Here is a 20,972-nt window from a genome sequence, read left to right on the forward strand (position 1 = left end):
CTTTTTACATAATACTTCGTAATACCAAATGAATGCCGGAATTTGTTATCAATAAAATTCCAGCGTTCATCAATCGCGTATTCACTAATTCACCGGCAAATACAAGTTTATATGTCAGATAAATGAATTTTTGTTAATTTAGTGGCATTTCTGTAAATAAATTGAAAAAGCGTGGTCATTTATTCAGTACTTTTGGTGAGCTGTCCAATCACTGTTTGCAACTCGCATTTACTGTTTGGTGAGGAAATTACACATGTACCCCTCAACTAGTACATGAAAAGACGCATGTACCCCTCCACTAGTACATGAAAAGATAATTATACCCCCAGATAAACAAATTTTATTTATCTAGGGAATTAACTGGGCACAGCTTCTATTTCTCGCATTAAAATAAAATAATACTTCCTCCATTTCACAAATATTACAACTTATTTTAGGAAGTTCCTCAAACATTGTAATATTTTTCTATTTGCACATGATTTCTCTCTTCATCTCCTTATTGATCGGGTTCATATCTTTATTCCTCTTGATCTATCTGCTTCCTTTTCTTAAAATATGTGTCTCATCACCATATTGCAATAGTTACGAAACAAAAATGCTTATATTATTATTAGTTACTATTAAAAAATAATTAGTAACTAAATTTTCTACAATTGACAGAAAGCACAATCAACTACCAAACCGTCCAACATATACAAGTATATAAAGAATTTCGGATCCTTGTAACATCTACTCCATTCCACGATAGAATTGATCTTAGGAATATTACACCTAAAACGCAGACCAAAACTGCTAATTATGTTATGAATTCCTAATAGGGAAATCAAATTAATTATTTAAGTACAACAATAAAAGCTTAAATAATTGATATCAGGTGTAGTAGCCACTAGTTAGGATTTCATAGTCATAAACATCTATCATAGAGATACTATATTTATAAAAACAACTGTATTACATGCTAATCATTGAATTGATCAAGGATTAGTTTCAAATGCATGGCAGTTAGCTTTAATAAACCACTTTGGTCTGTAGTTAGTAGATTTGGTTGCGAGCCAAGATATTTTTTAATGTGCATCTCAATAACAGCAAGAAGATGTCACCTTAACTAGCTTAATTCGCAAAATTAATACATGTTAATTAGGGTCTGTTCTCATACGATTATTTTCAATTCAGTTCAGTTCAGCTCCTACTTTCTTTCTCTCATAAAATATTCAGTTCAGCTCATTTCAGTCAATGAAAACAGACCTTAATATGTAAAAATTTGGGGTCAAATTCTAATTATCTAAGTGCCTTGTAAGTTGAGTCTAATTCAAGTCATACGAAATTTCTTAAACTTAAATTTATTCGGATATAGCTAGTGGAAATAAGAATTCAACTTTAAATAAGCATAACTTTATATATGTACACCCAGATGAATAAAAAAAAACTCTGAATCTCATGATTTTACTCTATCTTAATGTACTACGTATAATGGTTTGCGAAAGCACAAAAATTGTGGGGATATTGTAAGTTAGGATTTTGGAAGCGTGTGAGAACAACAATTGTTAAAATAGTAATTGTTCACATACCCTTGCACAAAGGTTGTTGACATAGTGACATGTATTGACAAATGACAAATTTGTCTTCAACATAAACCTTTGGCTAGAGGCTAGACTCTAGAGCCTCCATTGCCACTAGAAAGATTAGTAATGTTCACATCAATCACATGTACTACGTATTCTAACAATACTATACAATTATGTTTCATTTTTCATGTTTTTTCGCCTTCAATTCAAGTTTAATTTAGAAATTATTTTAGTTGTTTCGGCTTCTACTTTATATATTTGTCACTCTTGCCAATTTTAAGAATTAACCTGACTAATTTTAAACTCATACTCGTATGAAAGATATTTACAATCTACACACAAAATAAAAATTTGGTGGAGATGTCAAATTTGCCCTATATATTCCGTCTATCCATGAGAACAAAGCATAACTATTTGTTTATGAGGAACATGAACGAAAATATGCATACTTAAAAACTCACTATATTGGGTCAATGTAATATATATAACATTAGACTAATGTACCAAATTATTACATGAAATGCACATATGAAATTCTTAAATGTGATATGAAGTACAGAGTAGTTGGTAAGTAACTATTGGTGAAGATAGTATTTTTAGATATCATTCGTATTATACTCCTTCAGTCCTTCTCCCTCTTACTTTTTAATTGCAATAATCCTTTAGTCAAAATATTGTAAGTAAATATAAACGGAGGAAGTAGTTGATGCAATAAACTTATTTGACTAAATAATACGGAGTAATTGTTAACACATCTATTCTATCAATTGGTAGTGCATGAGAGTTGTTAGCAGTTAGTACACCAAATGGTCAACGTTTGAGCAAAACAAACATTTAATTTTTGAAGAAGTCATAACCAAAGCCAAATTTTTAACTGATCATTATACACATTTGAGTAGCTACTTTTACCCAAACATCGTCTGCAATTAATTGGTAAAGTAAGCTAATAATGCACCCAATAAAGCTAATACAAATAGCTAACAGCTAATCACTTACTACCAAGTACGACCTTAATCGAGCAAAGTTTAGGTTGGAAAATTTTGATGCATTCTAACAAGCTATATATGAACCTATGAAATCACAAGTTTATCCAATTTTTGAGCTAACAAATTTAATTACTCAATTAAGTAAGGTTGGATATATTTTACGACACACATATTGTAATATACATCTACAATGTCCCATGATTAAAATAGGCTTCCCTTGAAGAATCGAGAATTCTTCAGTCTTGTCACTTGGGTCGAGATGGAAGCAACAACCACTACTCCATCCCTTGTTCAATTCTTCACTCTAATAAATATAGAGAACGATGTATTATAAATAGTGAGTATTTTTATACTTGTAGAGTAGACAATGCGATATATGATTAACTAAACCTAAAACGCTATTTATGAGAAAACAAAGATAGATAATTTTACATGAATTTCAAATTCACACGCTCAAAACTCCCAAACATCCTTAATGTTGTCAAGTTCTCGAATTGCAACAATCTCAATTATCCATCTTATCGTAATAATTATTTTTGATCAAAAATGAAATTCTAAAGATCATGAACAGAAGAAATCACAAATTGTATTTACAAACTAAATTGTATGTAACAAAATTCTTTCACCAAGTCACTAAAAATATGAAAAATCCTATAACCTAAAGTATGAACATATATTAAAACTCAGACGTGAAGTTGAAACAACAACACACACCATTACACCAATGTCAAAAACGACCCAACAAATATAAAAACACTCGAATTTTTCAAGCTCATAAATTTTGACGTGTATATATATAAACCTTGACGTCACCCTATCAAATGGGACCCACTTACCTTCTCCCACGTCATACAGACATGGGTCCCACCGCCCGCCAATCACGATCCACATCTACCTCTACAGGTGGGCCCACCTCTCTCCGCCGCCAGATCGGACCACCACCCAACGGCTCAGATATCGCCACGTCAACCTCCACGTCACCGGCCCAACTATCCGATTTCCGACCCGAAGCAAACCGCTTCATCCCTCCTAAACCGGGCGGTTCAACCGATCCTGCTTCACTCAAACCGTCACAATTATTATTCGAGTTAAACCCACGTTTTTTCTTCGAGTTATTCCTCTTAACCACTCCACCAATTTCCTCATCGTCTCGTTGTTGAGGTTGTGAACTCAAGTTATTATTACCCCGTTTAGACTGGAAGATAGAACGGAAATTCTTCCAGAACCCGGGTTTCCGTTCCTTAACACTCTTATTCCTTACCAAACCCGACTCAATTCCCTTCTTCCAGTTCTTCCCTCTTCTACTCCCTTTCCTCGACTTCACCCTTCCCATACAAGAAACCTTCGGCGAACCCGGTTCAACCACCGGTTTACCTGCCGGTTCAGACCGTTTCGGAAAAAGCCGCACACTCGACGGTCGACAATGTCGCCGGTTTTTAACTTCAGCGTAATTCTGTTTCTGCGGTTTAGGAAGCGCAATTAACGACGCTTTTGACTTCAAATTCGCCGAATAACGCTGAGAACCGGCGGAAATATGAACCGGATTTAGGTTACCGGAAGTAGTATTGGACCCACCTTTGCCGGAATCTTTCCGGTCGAGAAAAGCGTTGCGATCGAGCCAATCGAGTTCGGCGTCTTTGGAGAGCCAGAATGACTCCGGCGCGTAATCCGGTGGTGGGATCGGTTCCTCCGCCGTGGAATCGTCGTCGTCGGCGGCGATGGCGGTGGTTTCACAGGTGACTTTGCGGTCGTGTGCGACGCCGGCGCAAACTGAGGTGAGATCAACTTGGGGCATTCTTTGATGAGAGAGAGAGAGAGAGTTTGAAATATTTTGTGGGTTTTTTTTTTTTTTTTTTTGAGGGAAGGAAGGAATAATGTATTAAAGGGGGGAATTAGAAGGTGTGATGTAATTGTAAATTGGATGTTTTGTGGGGTCCGAGTGAGGTGGATGTGTTTGGGTTTGGTGATGATTCTTGGAGGGAATTTCAACTATGTTGACTTCTTGTGTTTTGTAAATTTTATGGTTTTCTTCATGGTTTTTTTTTTTTTTTTTTTTTTTTGGGGGGGGGGGGGGATTTTATTGTAGTATTTTAACACCACAAAAAAAAGTCATAAATGGATTTTAACACTATAAAAAAAAAACTTTTATTTTAACACCACAAAATTTCTAAGAAAAAATGATTTTTACCGCTACTTAACTTGTTTATGGATGTTTTCCGTTAGTAGGGTCCATATTGCTTACGTATTACGAGATTATTAAAATAAAATAATAAAAAAAAAACACTAAACTAACCCAGCCCACCCCATCCCCATCGCCGGCTGGGCGGCGTCAGCCACGGCCCCACCTAAACACCCTCGTTACCAGCCATAACCACCGGAATCTCCCCCCTTTCCCCCTCACTAAAACCGGCAACATAATCCCAACGACCACCAAAAATGAGTGGCCGTTTTTCGAACCACCCAAAACCACCAACCAAAACTGGGTTCTAAGGGTTGAAAACGACCGGTTTATGGTCGAGATCGACCACTTAGGCCCTAAACTGGTCGTTTTCGACCTTTAGTGGCCGTTAATGGTGGTCGATTTTGGGTTGTTTAAAAAACGGCCGCCTATTTTAAGCGGCCGTTGGGAGGTTTTGTCGGTTTTGGGGAGGGGGAAAGGGAGGGGATGGAATTTGCGCTAGCTGGGCTGGGAACTGGAGTGTTTGGGTGGGGTAACGACCGACGGTGGGGATGGGGTTGGCTGGGTTAGTTTAGGGTTTTGGTTTTTTTTTCTTTTTTTTTTTCTAAACGAATAATATGATGACACGTGGCATAATGGACCCCACTTAACGGATTTTTGGACGGCAATTGTAAGTGGTGGTAAAATCAAATTTTATAAAAAATTTGTGGTGTTAAAATAAAAGTTTTTTTTTATTACAATAATTATTTATGTTTCATTAATTGTTTAATTACACAGTACTATGTATATGATCTTTATTTATTATGAGAAAACTACATGACACACTCCTTTAATTCCTTCTCATTTCCTAATTATATACTCCGTTAATGATTTTAGACAATCAAGCTATATAAAAAAATGATCATCTTTTATTTAATGTAACTTGATTGTCGAGGGGTTGATTTGCGGATGTAAGAGAGCGAAAGGTTATTAAAGGTTTATGATGATATATAATGTAAATTTCACTTTCTAAAGTGTTAAATTTAGTAAATTTTTATTCATTTTTTTATTATCAATTTTGACAAATAAAGGACGTTTTCGTTTTTTCATTACCTAAAGTAGTCTTATTGAAGTTGATATCTCAACTTTGTCATAATTAATACTCCGTAATTTATAAAATTTGTACTCCGTTTTTTTTGTGCGATAATTTTTTAAAGTGATTACAAGTTGTAGAAGGGAGAATTCATTCATGGATATTACAGACAAATATATTTATTCAAAAAAAAAAAAAATACAAATATATGAAGCTATTGTGTTAATAATTCGCTTTTGTAACCATCCTCCAACCAAACCTATCCACCTAAATCACTACTAAATCGAAGATTAGCTAAGAAGTGGGTAATTGTATTACTTTCGTTTTCAATATTAGACCAAACAAGATGAATTCTATAATGTAATTGCTTCCTCTAAGATAGTACTAAACTACTAATTATAGATTATTAGAGTAACAAAGAACCTTTTTTAAAAATTAAGACAACAATACAATTACAGGAATCACTCTTGATATGCTAAATTCAAGAGTAGAAAACTAGACCAATTACAGTATATCTAATTCTTGTATGGTGTGTTCTATTTATCTGATTTTCATTTATCTTGTTCAGCTCCTAATTTCCTTCTCTTGTAAAATAACCTGATTTTTACTTATCTGATCTTATCTGAACTTATCTGATCTGAACTATTTGAACTTATTAGCTCTTATTATCAATTTGTCACAATTTATCTAAACTTCTTTTTCTTGAACTTATCTTATCTAAACTCATTAACCCTTTTCAAAACCTTTTTTTTTCCTTAAATAAGTGGAAATAAGGTGAACAGACCAGGGTCTTACCTGAATTTATATGAACTTCTTAGACCTTATTTTAGTTTTAACTAGGTTAGATCCCGTGCAATGCACGGTTGTTAAATATTTTTGATAATTTTATTATAAATTTATTGATATAATGACTTGAGTATTAAAAACTATGGAGTATACTAAAAATAAAAGCATGTAAGAGAAAATATTTAAAATACATGTAATAATTATAAATTTATAATGGATAGTTTAATCTTTTAAGAAAAGATTTATATTTTATATAAAACAAATTATGTCATAATTTAGATATAATTTATTTTTTCCTTACATAACAAATTTTTTTTTAGAAGGTACTTTTGGCGGGACATTATTTAATAATATATTGACAAGTGTGTCTTTAGATCCGCTTTTAGTAGTATTTAATTGATTTGAACTTAGGTAATCTCTGTTGGAACTTATATTTTCTGAAGTGAACTTATCAGAACATATTGCACCTAAAATAATGAAAATAAATTGAATAGAATAGATAGAGTTTCTTTTTTCTTTTTTTTTTCATGTCATGTTCTATGCGGACTACACTTAGGGCCTGTTCTCTTACGTTGAAATTCAGTTCAGTTCAGTTCAGTTCAGCTGAGTTCAGTTCAGTTCAGTTCAGTTCAGCTCAATTCAATTCAGTTCAGTTCAGTTCAGTTCAGTTTAGTTCAGCTCCTAATTTCCTTCTCTTATAAAATATTCATTTCAGTTCAGTTCAATTCAGTTCAGTTCAGTTCAGCTAAGTTCAGTTCAGTTCAGTTCAGTTCAGTTCAGCTGAGTTCAGTTCAGTTCAGTTCAGTTCAGTTCAGTTCAGCTGAGTTCAGTCAATGAGAACAGGCCCTTAATTTGAAATTGCATGAATGTTTTATGTGAAAGAAATCAAAATAAGTCAAAGCACAACAAGGCTCCAGTCTAATTGTTTATTTTAACACAGATTTGTATCTTTTTAAACGGGACTATCTTTGACTTAAGAAGGATTTATTATCAGATCAACTACCAAACCACCGGTGTGATTCACACCGGTGGTTTGGTAGTATGGATAACACCATTAACACCTTAACATCAACTCCTTGTTTTAGCTCTATCTAATTCAGTCACATTTATAGAGAAGCTAATCTAGTTTCTCATTCAGTCACCTCATTAGGAGTGTGATTCTCCCAAACTTGTTCACAATCAAATGGCGTTAATCTGGCTAAATCTAATTTCTCATTTAAATTAAAAGAGAGAGGTCAATCTAGTTTATCAACAAACTTTTAAAATTCGGTCATACTATTTTTAAGGAACGGTCGCACCACACAAGATATTGACATTAATTCTAATAGGATAGGACTTTATGATTCTTTTTCATGTTACATTAATTATAAAGATTAATTAGCTTTCTAAATTAAGAGAATGATATACATCCTAAAATATTCTTAAAACTTTTGAAAAAAATCTAGGTGTTTAAAAATCATGATTATCCATGAGCAATCATTCAATTCGTACCATAGATTCTAGAAACCACTGCTTTTGTTTAGAAGTTCTAGAACTTAATACTATGAATAAATCAGTGTGCTCTTCTACTTGGTAATTTCATGTGGGTGGGTACTCGTATGACAAATCTAAAAATCATTGAGTAGAACACTATCTTAAGGATTCTAGAAACTACAATAGTACAATTCAAACAAGTCAATATACATATGCTTCTCATTTTCTTTTACTTCCAAACTTTAAGTTGATGTGAGTAGTACGTAATGATACTCTCACTATTTCACAAATCACAATATTCATCCTTCCTCCATTTCTAAATAACATTTGACAACCCTGGGCTTTAACCAGAAAGTATCAAAAAGTATAATTCTATAAACTCTTTAAAAATGCAACTAAAATCAATGTGCTTATTAGTAACAATGTTTTGCTTAAGAATAATGAAATAGAGATCAAAGTGATGTATATGTATATATTTATATTGTAAAAGTCAAAATGGGACAAGTATTTTGAAAAGATGGAGTATCATATTGACTTTTATTACTTCCTCTGTCCGCTAAATCGGTAATATAATTTTGAGCAATGTTCAGTTCAGTACAGTTCAGCTCCTAGTTTCCTTCTCTTATAAAATATTCATTTCAGTTCAGTTCAGTTCAGTTCAGTCCAGCTCAGCTCAGTTCAGTCAATGAGAACATGCCCTAACTCTATTGCAAGTGAAATATAACAATTTCACGATTTTTTTTCTTGAATTAGTAATTTACTCCATTGCAAGTGAAAAAAAAAAAAAAGCAAACAAACAAACAAACTTCTTCAAAACATTGTCACATGAAATTTTTTTTTTTTGGAAACCTTGTCACATGAAATCTTGTTAGATTGTAGTTGTCCTAATTTTCAAATGCTTTGTATGTAATTTTTTATTTTTTTTTTTGAATTAGTAATTTGAGATATTATATAATTCCAATTTTGCATTTGAAAAAAAAAAAAAAGTAAAATTATTGGACCTAAAATGATGTAAGGAGCATTATCTTCACATTAACTACCACTATTCTCATATTAATTTTAACCATGTTTAATTACTACTTGTATGATGCAACAATTGACATTATAATTTTAATTTTTGTTAGTTTAAACTTAATAAATATATTTATAATTTTAAATATAATTATTTTAGGTTAAACAATATATTTGACAAACGTTCTAAGGAGTAATCAAAACAATGCGATTGTTGTAGAACGAGGGAAGCATAATATAAAAGTACCGTCGGCTGTTTTTTTTTTTTTTTTTTTTTTTTTTTTTTTTTTTTTTTTTTTTTGAAGAGATACCGTCGGCTATTCTTGAAAAGTCACTTTCTAGAATTGAATAATACGAAGTGGTAACTACTACAATAGTGGAGAGTCTAATGATTTGTAAAATCAAAACACACATTTGTTTTTCAACTTTACTAAATAAAACAACATTACTTTAGAGGGTTGTGACAAAATTTTGTCTTAGGCCGTCATCCACGACTAACAAGTCTCGATCTAGCTAACATTATGCATAATTGGATTCTTGATGATGACTCCACGAAAGCTAGATAGAATCATAGAAGCAAATTGCAAATTCTACATCTCTATAAGTTATTAGCTCGGGCAATATTTTAAGGTGATGTTTTTGTTTTAATAGAAGCGTAATCGATAAATGAAAATACTACCTATGTTACATATTATATGCAACGATTATTAGACATAAATAACTCCCTCCATTTTTCTTTGTTATTATGAAAATACTACCTATATTACATATTATTTGCAACGATTAGACATAAATAACTCCCTCCATTTTTCTTTGTTATTATATTTATGATATTTCATCAGTCTCATTTTACTTCAATTATTTGACCAAGTTTGTAGATCTTATTGTCAGGTTGGAGTAAGTATTCCATTTTAAAATATAAACTTTGACTAATTACTTTGGGTTTACAAATTACTCATAACCACAATTACTTTCTTATCTCTTAAATTAAAAGGTTGAACACGTAGTATATAATCTCTAATGGAAGATATATATAGAGAGATTTGTTGCAATAACGTGGAAAAAAGAAAGTAAAAAATGAATGTGCATCATTTTTGAATTAAATGCGCATAACATTTGTACTAAATGACTGGTTTATCATTGATCAATCGGTAGAGTATTTATACAAAATCTAAGCTCATAAGACAGGAAATAATCTTCCAAATTGATATACTAACAAATTTATAAATACTTAAGATATATTCTCTAAATAATGTTTTAACATAAAATAAACTTAAATACATTATTCTCTTAATGATATCGCCGAAAAAAAATATATCAACACATATATTTTCCGATATTTCATGTCTCTAACAATATGACATTATGAGTTTTGTTAATATCTCCTAGAACATAATTTAATTCTAACATAGCAAAAAAAAATATCTAAATAACAAAAGACTTACCTTCTCTGCACAGCAATGTGCAAGTAAATTGAATACGTAAAATGTGTACCGTACATCTGGATGGCTGACATGACCATGTCAGACATCTAACCCTGTAAAAAAACAAGAATTATAAAAGGAAACAATTTGATTGACAAATTTATAATAACATCCCAAAAAACGAAGAAACACACAATAGCATTTTCTGGAGTTGTTGGATTTATGGCAAAATCTTGATAAGAAGTAGGGGTTATTTTGATGTGGAACATTTAAATCAAAATTAAATAAATTATATTATAATTATTTATATATTAACAAATTACATGAAAATATGTGTATATTATATTGAACATCATTGACACATATAAATATAATGATATAATTACGGTTATTGATAAATTAATTATAATTTTATATCACTTTTCTTATATTAAATAATTCAATATTAAAGAATTCAAAAAAAAAAATTTAACTTTATTATAAGCCATCTCAAATTAAGTCATAACAACACAACGAGGAAAATCAATCAATAATTTAATACTAAAAGCGAAATCAGTGATGACACATGTCATTCACTGGTTAAAACTTTTTCTCTCCACTCTTTTTTATTTTTTAATTTTTTTTTTATTATTATTTTTTTGTCTATCCTTAATGAAAAATATTTATAGTCTATAATATTTACATTCTATTTTGGCAATTATACTTTTTCTATATGCATTCAAAAAGAATATTTTTATAGGTATGTATTTTACAATATTTTTAAATTTTTTTAGTATATAATTGTTAAATTAATGTTGTAATTCATTATATAATTTATCATAATCCATGCATTGCACGAGACAATTATTATGTTATTGAGGCCATATTCAAATCTAAATTCACTTAGGGTCTGTTATGTTCAGCTTAATTTCAGTTCAGTTTAGTTCTTAATTTCCTTCTCTCGAAAACAATTTATATTATCTCCATTCAGTTCAGCCCTAATCAGTTCATTTCAGTTCAATTCAATTCAATTGTTTTCAATAAATGAAAACAGGTAGTATCTAATTGCACAATCAGATCAATGTATTTATAATTACCAAGTACATCAATTTTGTAAATAGGAATTTCTTTCCTCAAACTATAGGCTCGATTTAAGTTGAGCAATATTTCAGGTAAAATCTAATATGAGTCAAATTTTTTTAAAATATAGTTTGAAACGGATCAAATACTTCAGGTCAACTAATTCAATACAACATTTTTGGCAACAAAGTAAATCATAGAGTCCTTAAAGGTTAAACTTAAGGAAAAATTGACAGGAATAATCATAACTTTGCTCAATTTGCCCAAGATAATCCCAACTTTTGATTATTTTTAATAATCTGAACTTTAATATGATGAAATTGCTTAAAATGGTCCCAACCGATTATAAAACTTGTTATAACAAGTCACTCAACAGGTGTCACGACGTGATTAGTAAAATATATAAAAAAAAATTACAATTAAAAAAATCAGGAAATTTTGTTAATTACTATCTCAAAAATGGGGTCTTTATAAATTACTACCCTAAAAAAAAGTTGTTAATCATCTATTTTGCCTCTTTTACCTTATTCATGTAAGAATAAAATCTTTACTACCTCTAAAACTAATTAATTCTAGTGATTGCTACCCTTTTCCCTAATCAGCCCTTAATTAAGTGATTTTATCTTTGAATGATAACATTATCCGACTCATTTGTAATTAGTTACTTTTAAGGCATGATTAATTAAATAAGCCCTAACACCACCTCTAAACCACCACTGCATCACCTCTTACAGCCCCTTTACCCCATCCCCACCATCTCCGGCAGCCTACCCCCGCCCTAACATCCACCCCACCTCTAAACCACCCATTGCACCACCTCTAAACCCCAACAATCCCTCCCACCCTCGAAAAATCCCTCATCTCCACCCGTAGGCGACCCTAACCCCTACCCCTTTGCCATGGAATTCTATTAATTAGGCCCGCCATAAGCCTCCTCCACCCCCTTCCCCCCCTTTATCACCACCCTAAAGTTCCTAAATTAAAACCCTAAAGCCCTATAATTGAAACCCTAAGGTGGTAATTAGGGAGAAAAGGGATAAAGGCAGATTGGGGATGGTCAAGTAAGGTTTTTCGGCGAGGGGTAGGGGGTCAGGGCCGCCGCGAGTGGGGAGGGGGGTATCGTGAAAGGGAGGTGGTTTCAGGGTGGGCAGATGGTGGTTTTAGGATGGGGACCGAGAAAGGGGTGTTTTCATGGTGGGGATTGAAGGAGGTAGATTCGGTAGTGGGTGGAGGGTGGCCGGAGGTGGTGCAATGGTGGTGTGGAGGTGATTCTAGGGTTTAATTAATTACTTAAGGTTTAAAAGCAACTAATTATAAATCAGCCAGATAATGATATCATTAATAGATTAAATCACCTAATTAGGAGCTGATTAGGGAAAAGGGTAGCAATCACTAGAATAAACCAATATTAGGGGTAATAATTAACAACTTTTTTAATAGGGGTAGTAATTTACAAAGACCCTTTTTTTGAGGTAGTTGTAATACCCCGTATTTTTATACGTATTTTATTCAAAATATGTATTTGTGAAGTATTTAAATAATTTGAAATGTTTTAATTATGGTATTTTACTTATTTATTTTAATAAGTTTGGAAATATTTTATAAAAGGAAAGTTTATTTAATTAATTATTTTATTAAAGTTGGGGTTTATTTTAGGAAAGTTTTATTCTAGTAAAGTTTTATTAGGAAAGAGATTAGGAAAGAGTAAAGAAGGAAAGTTTAGGTATGAAGGGTTTCTAGAGAAAAGGGGTATAAATATTAAACACTTGAGGCAAATCAAACTTTGCCCAGAGTAGAGAAAACCCAAGGTAAACTTTATCTCCCTTCTCCTTATTTTTCTTTTTCTTTCTTTTTCCCCTTCCCCTTTATTTCGGCCTCACCACCGATGGCCACCACCACCATCGCTGGACCGGCGGCCACCAGCTGGCAGCAACGACAGCCACCGACGCTGGCAGCAGCCGGCAGTGGCGCCGGCCTGCTGTCAATTGCCCTTCTTCGAACAAAAAAAAAACCTTTTGTTTTATAAATTGATTTAATCCTAGATCTAATTATTAAATATGAGTTTTGTAATTAAAATTATGATGTTTGATTATGAGTAGTAAGTAATTTATTTTTCAGATTTTAATTCTAATTAAAAAGCCCCAATTTTTAAACCCTAGATTCATAAATTATTAATTATTGAAGGATTTTGATGTAGGGTGGATTAAACCTTTAATTTAAGTGTTTTAAAGTATAATTACAGCAAGTTTTCATTAATATATAATGCTGGAATTTTTGGTAGTATGATAAAAATCAAGTTTCCTTAAGGAATTTTAATTACCCATTAATTGGGATTAAAGTATGAGGTTTTAAATAAAATTACAGCTTGTTTTTAATTAAATTTGAGTGGTTTAATAAGAGTATATGTTGCTGGAACTTTGTATGGAGCAGATATTAATGCCTCCTTATGATTTTGGTTTGTAAGAGGATTCTAATTAAGTGATTTCGCTTAGTCGTGGCGATTTTAAGATCATATTCAAGGTACGTTCGCGTACTTGGCATATTTATGGGTGATATAGTAGCATGCTAGGTTTGGTTAATTGAATTACAAGTAGCATCATGCTAAGTTTTATGTTTGAAATTGTGGATTATTGATATTGGTGATTGAATTATGAAGCATGATTTATTTGTGATGGATTATGGATTAGAAATTATAATTTGGTATGTTTTGTAGGAACCACACTTTTATTTATGGCATGTTAGAATGCATGTTTGATTAAACTAAATGTTTAATTTGGTTTGAAATATTAAAAAGGAATTTTATTATGGTTCATATAATTTTTATTGATGTTTTAAGCATGAGAAAGGAGCTATGTAAGTGTCTATATGTACATGAGGAATAAATTGTATGTTGGTGTCTTAGTGCACTTAAGGTGTTTTTAACACCTAAGGATAGGAATTGTGGCTCTTAATGTGTTTAAGGTGTCTTGACACCAAGGTAGATTTAAAAAGGGTTCAACATTAAATATTATGTGGTCACTTATTATTTAAGAATTAAATTGGCATGTTTGTTTGTTTGAATAATTATTGTTGATTGAATAATCATGGTTTGAGAGTCATCACCAAGTTGAACAATATATAAATAACGTAAAGTGAAAGAGATTACACGCCAAAACTCTTGGAACGTATATACCTTCAGAATGAAAATATGGGGGGGAGTAATGTGGTTTTATATTTAACCATAACTTCTACTGGAGTACATGTTGTTGTACATTCCTTATTATTGTTATTGTTGTTGTTGTTGTTGTTGTTGTTGCTGTTGTTGTTGTTGCTGCTGCTGCTGCTGCTGTTCTTGTTGTTGTTCTTCTTGTTGTTGTTGTTCGTTGTTGTTGTTATAGTTATTGTTGTTGTTGTTGTTGTTGTTATTGTTATTATTATTAGTATTATTGTTATTAGTGTTAGTATTATTGTTATTAGTGTTATTATTATTAGTATTATTCTTATTAGTGTTATTATTATTAGTATTATTCTTATTAGTATTATTATTATTGTTATCATTGTTATTATTATTATTATTATTATTATTATTATTTAATATTAGTATTAATATTATTACTAGTATTATTATTAGTATTAATATTAGTATTACTATTATTACTAGTATTATTATTAGTATTACTATTATTACTAGTATTATTATTAGTATTACTATTATTACTAGTACTATTATTAGTATTACTATTATTACTATTACTACTATTACTATTACTACTATTACTATTACTAGTACTATTATTATCATTATCATTATCATACGAGTGGTCATTGATGCTGGCACGATTAGCTCTCGTGTCAGTAACCCTATTATTGGGGGAGGTTAGGTGGGAAACCCGTTCGATGCGTGATCAACGCTGAATAAATTATTTACTGTAGTTGGCTAGTTGAGAAGTTTTGTTGAGTGTTGTGTGCTTGTAAACAGGTGCATTGAGGTAAGTGCGTGTTGATAGGTGAAAGCATGTTAGTGTGTTTAAATACACCTATGTACTCAGCTTTGCTGATTGTGTGTTTGTGTGTTTATTGGCCTTGTCTTTACTATAACCCTATATCACACTACAAAATAAAGTCAATATAGCATCAACTAAAATTTGTTGCTATTCACTAAAAATTCGTTGCCAACTCTATTTAGCAATGGGTTGGAAACAAAAACTTGTTGTTGCTAAAATGCTTGTTGCCATGTGATTTTGGCTACTAGTTGCAAAACAATTTTGTTGCAATATTGCATCAGTTCAAATATAGTTTCCTTGATGGTTGCTGTTTTTGGTGCAGTGGTCGTTGCCAACTTTGGCAACAGATTAACATTGGTTGTTGCTAAAAGTAGCAACAAACTATTACTGTTGGTTCCTAAAATAGCAACAAATTATTAATGTTGGTTCCTAAAAATAGCAACAAATTATTAAAGTTGGTTCATAAATTTAGCAACAAATCATAAATATTGGTTGCTATCAAAACTACGAGACAAAAAACCCAATTTCTATTTGGTTCAACCCGATCCCGACCTTTACCAATCCGAAACCTCACTTGGGTCAACTCGGCTCGACTTTGCATGTAAGGCTCTTTGAATCCCCAGTCTCATGAATCGCAATTGGTAGGAGTCGAACTTGTGACCTTAAAGTCACATGGTGAAACTCTTACCAACTATACCAAGTACTATTTGTTTACTTCTATGTATATATAATTTATAATAAGTGAATGAAATATTAGAGACAAAATTGAAAAATTTGTCTCTAAATTAGAGACGAAACTGAAATCCGTCTCTATTTGATGTCATTATAGCAACAAATAATAAGAAGAGTGTCTTCAAATAATTTTATACGTAACACAACTTGTTTCCAATGGCAACAAATAAAAAAATACGTTATCATCTAGCAACAATAGTTTAGACGACTTGTTTCTAATGGCAACAATTACAAAATTCATTGCCTTTGTTTGTTTCTAAATCAATACAAATAAAATATTTGTTGCTATAGTTTGTTACTATATGGAAACAAGAGAAAAATATAATGTCATCTAGAAACAACTAGTAAGACAATTTGTTTTAAACAGCAACAAATCAAAAATATGTAGCCATTAATTATTAAAAAACTAAAGCATAAAATTCGCTTTTAATTAGGCAATGAAAAAAATTATAATAGTTGCTATTTAGCAACCTTTTATAAATATGTTGACAGACTTAGTTGCTAAAAAGCTTTTATTTTTGTAGTGGATGACCCAATTTTAATAGAGAGTAGTGGAAACAAGTAGAGAGAAGCTTTTCAGGTGATTGAAGCATATTCATGACGGGGTATGAGCGAAGAGCGAATCATGCTAGTTTCTATTAGTTTATGATGTGTTTAATGCTTTGATTATTGGGAAACTCTCAACGGCGACCCTCAATTTCTGTAACACTGAAATGGTGACCTCCCTTTTTTTTTTATTTCATAAAATGACCCCAATTAATAATTTGTTTTCACTCATAACCTTATTTCACTAAATGGTTACTTTTAATTAACTATAGTTATGTTTTTTTTTATAAAAAAGAAAAACAAAAAAAAAAAAAAACCACCGAGGCACCAACAAACCACCAACACCACCACCTCCAAACCTGCCAGCCACCGTCACTTCTCCCCCCTTCATTGCCGACATCGACCCATACTCCCTGCCGCCGCCGAAGCTTCCCCTTTGTCCGACGGCGACGCTGTCTCAGCCCCACGATGCTCCCCCTCTCTCTCCCCTCTCACTCTTCTCCTCCCACCGCAACTTTCCTCTCTTCCTTCTCCGCCTAGATCGAACCCAAACCACCGTGGTTAGGGTTTCGATAGAGGTGTTACGGCTCGGGTTAGGGCTTCAAACCACCACCACTTTATCGAAACCCTAAGCTACGGATGGTTTAGGTTCGGTCTGGGCGGAGGTGAAAGAGAGGGAGGAGTGGCGTGCCAGTGAGTGACCTGGGTCGAAGGAGAGAGATATGGAGGGTCTTTGGTCTGGTAAGGGGGTCGGGTTGGGGTGAGGGGCTAGTGGCGACAGCGGCTGAGGTGGAGGTGGTGGCAGCAGCTAGGAGAGAGTGATGGTGAAGGTGGCTGGTGAAGTTGGCTGGTGGCTGGTGAAGGTGGTTTAATTTTTTTAATTTGGTTTGTTTTTTTTTTTAAAAGAAAAATAAATCTAACCATGGTTTAGGTTTTTGAACCAAATAAGACTCATTAATGTCATAACTAGGATAAATTTTTTAAAGAGGGTCATTTTGTATAATTGAAAAATAAGAGGGTTACCATTTCAGTGTTACAGAAGTTGAGGGTCGCCATTGAGAATTTCCCTTGATTATATTATGATATTATTACTCATGAGACTAACATAAAGTTTTGAAGCTGGTTTGATTTTTAATAAAGGCCTACAATGGTTCCAAGTTGTAGGTTATTTTATTTGACTTCGTTTGACTTTGGTTTGACTTTACTTTCGTTTGGTTGACTTTTTAAGTTGACTTGTTTTGAATGGTTTTGAAGTTAGTCTTCCGCGGTGTGTTTTTGATAGTTGCCTTAGCCATTTTTACGGTGGCGGTAATGTCTTAGATTTTCCTAATTCGAGTTTTAAAGAGCAAAACAGGTATTTTAAAGAAAAGGAATTTCTAGGGTACTACAGTAGTAATTAACAAATTTTCCAAAAAATCAACTAAAAAAAATAAAAAAAAAATTAAGAAAAAAAATTAACTTAAAATTTAAAAAAACTTCCACTAGTCCAACATGGCAGTCGGTAGCACCGCCGTCCCCAGCGCCTGACCCCTACCTCGGCTGCCAGCGCGTTTCCCCTGTCATCGCCGGCGAAGATCACCTAACTAACCCTCTCCCCTTCCCACGAACAACCCCTCCCCAAATTCCACTACCCCTATTTGCCACCGTCCTCGCATTTCCTCCACCTCGATCCACCATCCTCCCAAATTCCCCCACCCCGAGCTAAAATGTAGAAATTAACAAAAGTAATAAACCTTGAAAACAAAATTGGAAGTCGGAACTCGGGAAGAGAAGAGGTGTACGGTTGGATTCGCCGGCGGGGGAGGGGGAAATGAATCGGCGGGACGCAAAGCAGCTAGCCAGGGAGTGGGCTAGCTAGGCGTCGGGGCTAGTGTACAGGCTGGCTGGCGCCTGGCGGTGGCAGTGGTTTGGTTGGTGGTTTCATTTTTTTTTTCCTATTTTTAAAGTTAATTAATTACATAATTAAACCCATAATACAAATATAAATTAATTCATAGCCAGTCGCATGATGACACGTGTGTATTAATTTTATTAATTTTTTTTAAAAAAAAATTTACTTGTTCAACGGGTTACCGGGGTCACACAGGACCATTGGAAGCAAAATCATATTAAAGTTAGGATTATTAAAAATAATTGAAAGTTGAATTATTTTGGACAAATCGAGCAAAATTGAGATTATTCTTGTAAATTTTTCTTAATAAAAAAGTAAAAGTAAGTACTAATATCCAGTATCCACTGAGTAAACCAGAACTCACACCAATGCAACAGACAACAGATCTTATTCGAATTTCTTTTTTCCGACCGTTGGGGGTCCCGTTCTAGACAGGGAGATAACGGTTAAAAAAACGCCCTAACATTCAAAATTATTTTAATTCTGAAACATCCTTCAATTCATTATTATCTTCCACCACTTTTTCACTCCCTTCAATAAACTTTCTCAATTAAACCCAGATGAAAATTACTTAGAAAAATCAAATTAAACCAACCAAATTTTCAATTTTTAATTTTTCAATCAATGGGTTGTGTATCATCCAAATTATTGAAGAAAAATCTCAAACAAGAACTCTTGTTTGGGAGTGGAGATTTGCCAAATCATGTTGTTTCTCTTAAATCTAGCACTCTTGGTGTTCTTAAACTTGACCAAAATCAAAATTTGAACAAAACCCATGTTGTTTTTCCCTCTTCTTCTAATTTTCAGAAGAAAGAGAACAGCAATGAAGGCAAATCAGAGCAGAAAAGGGAAGAAATTGGTACTAAAGTTGGGGTCTTTGGGTCAAAAAGATTGCAATCACAGGAAGAATTAGAGGTGATTAATACTTGGGAATTAATGGAAGATCTTGAAGGTGGAGGTGAAGATGAAGGACTCGCCTCGAAGCCGGGGTTTCGAGGCGAGAGAAGCCCCTTCAAGCGATTGGTAACAAGTCAATCAAGTTCACCAAAAGAGGGTAATAATAAATTAGGAGGTAAAGAAAACAGAGGAATTGATAACACTAAAAAACAGCAATGTTATACTACTCCAAGATCAAATGGGTTAAAATCATGGAAATTTTCTTCGAATTCGACTAATAAAATTCGAAAGGCGAGTTCAATGGATAGTCCAAGGAGGAGTAATTCAGGGGTTTCATCATCAAGGAGGAAAAGCTTAAGCCCGTTGTTCGATCCGGAGTTAATTGATTCACTTGAGAAGGAATTGTCATTGGAAAAAGAAGAACAGATTAAAGAAATGGTATGTTCTAAAGAAATTAAACCTGTTTCTAAGAATAAGTATTTTTCGAGGAATACCCATAACTCTTCTTCGACTTTACTCAAGGGATATCCGGAGAAATGCCCACCTGGGGGCGAGGATTGCGTAGTGATATACACAACAACATTGAGGGGAATCAGGAAGACGTTTGAGGATTGCAATGTGGTAAGATCAGTGGTCGAGTCATACAACATTCGAGTGATCGAAAGGGATGTTTCGATGGATTCCGGGTTTAAGGAAGAGTTAAGGAAGTTGATGGGTACAAAGGGAGTAAAGGTGCCAATCGTGTTTGTTAAAGGGAGGATAATCGGAGGGGCCGAAGAAGTTATGAGGTTGGATGAAGAAGGGAAATTAGAAGGGATGTTAGAAGGGATTGCAACAGCTTCAATTGGGTGTGAAGGGTGTGGTGGAATAAGGTTTGTAATGTGTATGGATTGTAATGGAAGTTGTAAGGTTTTGGATGAGAATAAGAAGAATATGGTTAAGTGTGGTGAATGTAATGAAAATGGACTAATACAATGTCCTATTTGTTGCTGAAAAATGTAACTAAGCTAACTCTTTATTTGTTTGACTAGGAGGAACAAAGATTGGTTGATTGGTTGATGAATATGAAGTTAGTTTTAGGGCTTTTGTTTTTTTGCTCTCCCCGACCCCCGAGAAATTATTGTATGATCCCGAACCATGTGTTCGTGGTTTTTTAAAGGTAGGATTAGTCTTATATCTTGCCTAGTTTGTGATTTATTTCGGTTTGTATGTTGATTGAATTTATTTTTCTTCCCAACTATATTATTGGTTAATTTGTGAGTTGACTTTGTTGATAGTCATATTCAATGGTGTGTAACTTTTTGTTGGGTGCAAATTTGCTGTGTGATATGGGATTTGTGTGATCATTTAGGGACTTTGTTGATAATT

At 33.1% G+C, this 20,972-nt stretch overlaps 2 protein-coding genes across 2 annotated transcripts; one reads left to right on the plus strand and one right to left on the minus strand.

Moving 5' to 3' along the window:
* Window positions 1-3,398: 3,398 nt before the first annotated feature.
* Window positions 3,399-4,346, minus strand: LOC145617070 (uncharacterized). The gene has a single exon (XM_081671766.1). The coding sequence runs from the start codon at window positions 4,344-4,346 to the stop codon at window positions 3,399-3,401; it is 948 nt and encodes a 315-aa protein (XP_081527892.1).
* Window positions 4,347-19,206: 14,860 nt separating this feature from the next.
* Window positions 19,207-20,932, plus strand: LOC145618300 (uncharacterized). Its single transcript, XM_081673073.1, has one exon. It carries the CDS (start codon window positions 19,332-19,334, stop codon window positions 20,595-20,597), a length of 1,266 nt encoding a protein of 421 aa, XP_081529199.1. The 5' UTR covers window positions 19,207-19,331; the 3' UTR covers window positions 20,598-20,932.
* Window positions 20,933-20,972: the final 40 nt, after the last annotated feature.

This window comes from Chenopodium album, chromosome 26 (genome assembly GCF_948465745.1).
Source record: "Chenopodium album chromosome 26, dcCheAlbu1.1, whole genome shotgun sequence".
Classification (NCBI taxonomy): domain Eukaryota; kingdom Viridiplantae; phylum Streptophyta; class Magnoliopsida; order Caryophyllales; family Amaranthaceae; genus Chenopodium; species Chenopodium album.

Bases quoted from the DNA above. Each gene is read 5' to 3' on its own strand.
- LOC145617070 (XM_081671766.1), bottom strand. From the start codon at position 4,346: ATGCCCCAAGTTGATCTCACCTCAGTTTGCGCCGGCGTCGCACACGAC.
- LOC145618300 (XM_081673073.1), top strand. From the start codon at position 19,332: ATGGGTTGTGTATCATCCAAATTATTGAAGAAAAATCTCAAACAAGAA.